The following is a 2,092-nucleotide window of genomic DNA, read 5'->3' on the forward strand; positions in this document are numbered from 1 at the left end:
GGGGGGTTGTGTTTTATGGAGATTATAGATGCATTAGTTTGTCTTTAGCAGCGATCCGCGACAAGAGCCGCACATGCAAAAGAAAAAAGGTTTTCTTCAGATAACTGTTAGGACACCTAGGACACGCACGCGCGCGCGCACGCCCGCCGGAGCGCGCCCTCACCTAGAAGTGCAGCCGTATGGATTACCTATCACCTTGTGCCATTCTATTAATAGTTTACCAACGCATTGAATTTCCGTCTCGGAGTATTTACAAAATATCGCCTTTCATGGGAGTCGGGAAGAGTCACTCAACGCGAAGCGACGGAATTTAAGCCAAAATTGCGGATCTCGGGAGTTTGCCCAACCGTGCCTCCCGGCATGCTTTAATTTGCAGCTACAGAAACACGTGTCCCGGGCACCCCCCTCCTCCTCATCCAAATTCCCCTTTCCGTCTCTCTGCGGATACCTCCCCGTCTTACCTGTGTTCTGCAGGGAGAGGCGTCCTTTCTGGCTGGCGGGCTTCTCCGGGGGCAGCTCGTGAAAATCAATATTATCCGATCCCACCGCTTGCTCCAGCACTGACAAAACCAGCAGCGCCACGGCCAGCTTGACCAGCATTGCGTCTCCGACGGTGTGCCTCCGTTCCCGGCAAAGATCCGACAGAGAGAGTGCGTGTCTCTCTGTGTGTGTATGCGTGCGTGCGTGCGTGTCTGTGTGTGTGTGTCTGTGTGTTAGTGTGTGCGTCTGCGAGGGTTCACCTTGGATCAGCGATCGGCGCAGCTGCGACTCGGTGTGTCATGGAGCAGCTGTGTGGGACTGAATGCATGAGCTGGAAGGGATGCTGCCTATATTTCTCTAGAGCCCCGGGTGTCAATTTGGATGAAGGAGTTAAGCAGGTGTTGTCGGTCGGGGCATCGCAGCCAATCGGAGTCCTAGAAATCCGCGTCCAAGGTTTTAGGGGAGTGTCCACTTTAAAAGTATCCTTTTTGCAGTAAAACTGGCGTCTTATGGCAACGTCGATGATCTGCAGTGATTCAAAAAAAAAAACTATAGGTCTGTCAGTGATGGAATATCTGGTCTGAAGATAGTTTGCATTTGAGACGGTATGGGAGACCTTGAGAGTTTTGCACTCTTAAAATAAAAATAAAAAAAAAAGTTGGTTTGTTTAAGACGAAGGGGGCAAAATGTACCTGTAACTTTTCAGCTGTACACTCTGCAGCCTGTTAAATCACTCATAAAACAGCGAGTGAAACAACCACAAAGCTTTACAAGTGACTCCAGGGAAGCCAGTGCAAGTTTTGCGATGACAAAAACTCAGGGGGGGAATTATATTTTTACGACGCAATCTGGTCAAACAAATATAATTATTTTAAGACTTTGCAATAACAGTTAACTGAAAACAGAATGCTTATAATTAGAAGGCCTTTTTTTTCTTAGCATTTTATGAGGGATTTGAAGATTTCTGTTGCACAAAGCCMGGTTTATTCTGTGACAACGGGGGTCTGCAAACCACTACAAGGAGTGATCTAAGAACAGAGGGCAAACATTGGCAGGAATCAGACTTTTACTTTTTTTTTTCTTTTTTTTTTCATGAGCAACATTCAAATGTGCCATGGGCAAAAATGGTACACTTAATGACTCTGCAGGAGGAACGTTATGTTTCCAGTGACTTGAAAGTACTTGTGCTTTTTGGGTGAAAGCCTCTMTATGTCTATAGGAGCCAGAGGTGCAAATGCAAGCTCCCCTGGAATGCCATGTGTTGTTACACCATACATCATGCCAAAGTTCTGACTGCCATGAGGGTGAAAGATGGGAGCCTGCACTAAGTTCTCCAGCCTCAAGGGGGCCCACTGATACTAATTGTTTAAAACCTCTTTCTTTTTTTTTTGCACAAGCACGTCGCAATGGAGAAGTCAAACTACTGTCCTGAGCAACCAGAGACGCAGCAACGACAGGAAAAAAACCCACACAGTGACTGTGCCTTGTAAAATCATTTATACACCTTAATCTTTTGCGCATTTTGTCATGTCACAAGCACAAATGTGAGCTCTCAATTTTAGTTTTTTTTTTTTTTTTTGCATATGTATTAAGCCCCTTACTTAGAAACCAT

The 2,092-nt window shown here is 45.9% G+C and overlaps 1 protein-coding gene across 1 annotated transcript in view; it reads right to left on the minus strand.

Moving 5' to 3' along the window:
- The window catches only part of stc2a (stanniocalcin 2a), an 8,419-nt gene extending 7,531 nt beyond the window's left edge, over positions 1 to 888 (minus strand). The window contains exon 1 of the mRNA XM_008419551.2: positions 462 to 888. Within this exon, the coding sequence (XP_008417773.1) occupies positions 462 to 600 (139 nt within the window). The 5' untranslated portion in view covers positions 601 to 888. The remainder of the gene's footprint in view (positions 1 to 461) is intronic.
- Positions 889 to 2,092: the final 1,204 nt, after the last annotated feature.

This window comes from Poecilia reticulata, linkage group LG10 (assembly GCF_000633615.1).
Source record: "Poecilia reticulata strain Guanapo linkage group LG10, Guppy_female_1.0+MT, whole genome shotgun sequence".
Classification (NCBI taxonomy): domain Eukaryota; kingdom Metazoa; phylum Chordata; class Actinopteri; order Cyprinodontiformes; family Poeciliidae; genus Poecilia; species Poecilia reticulata.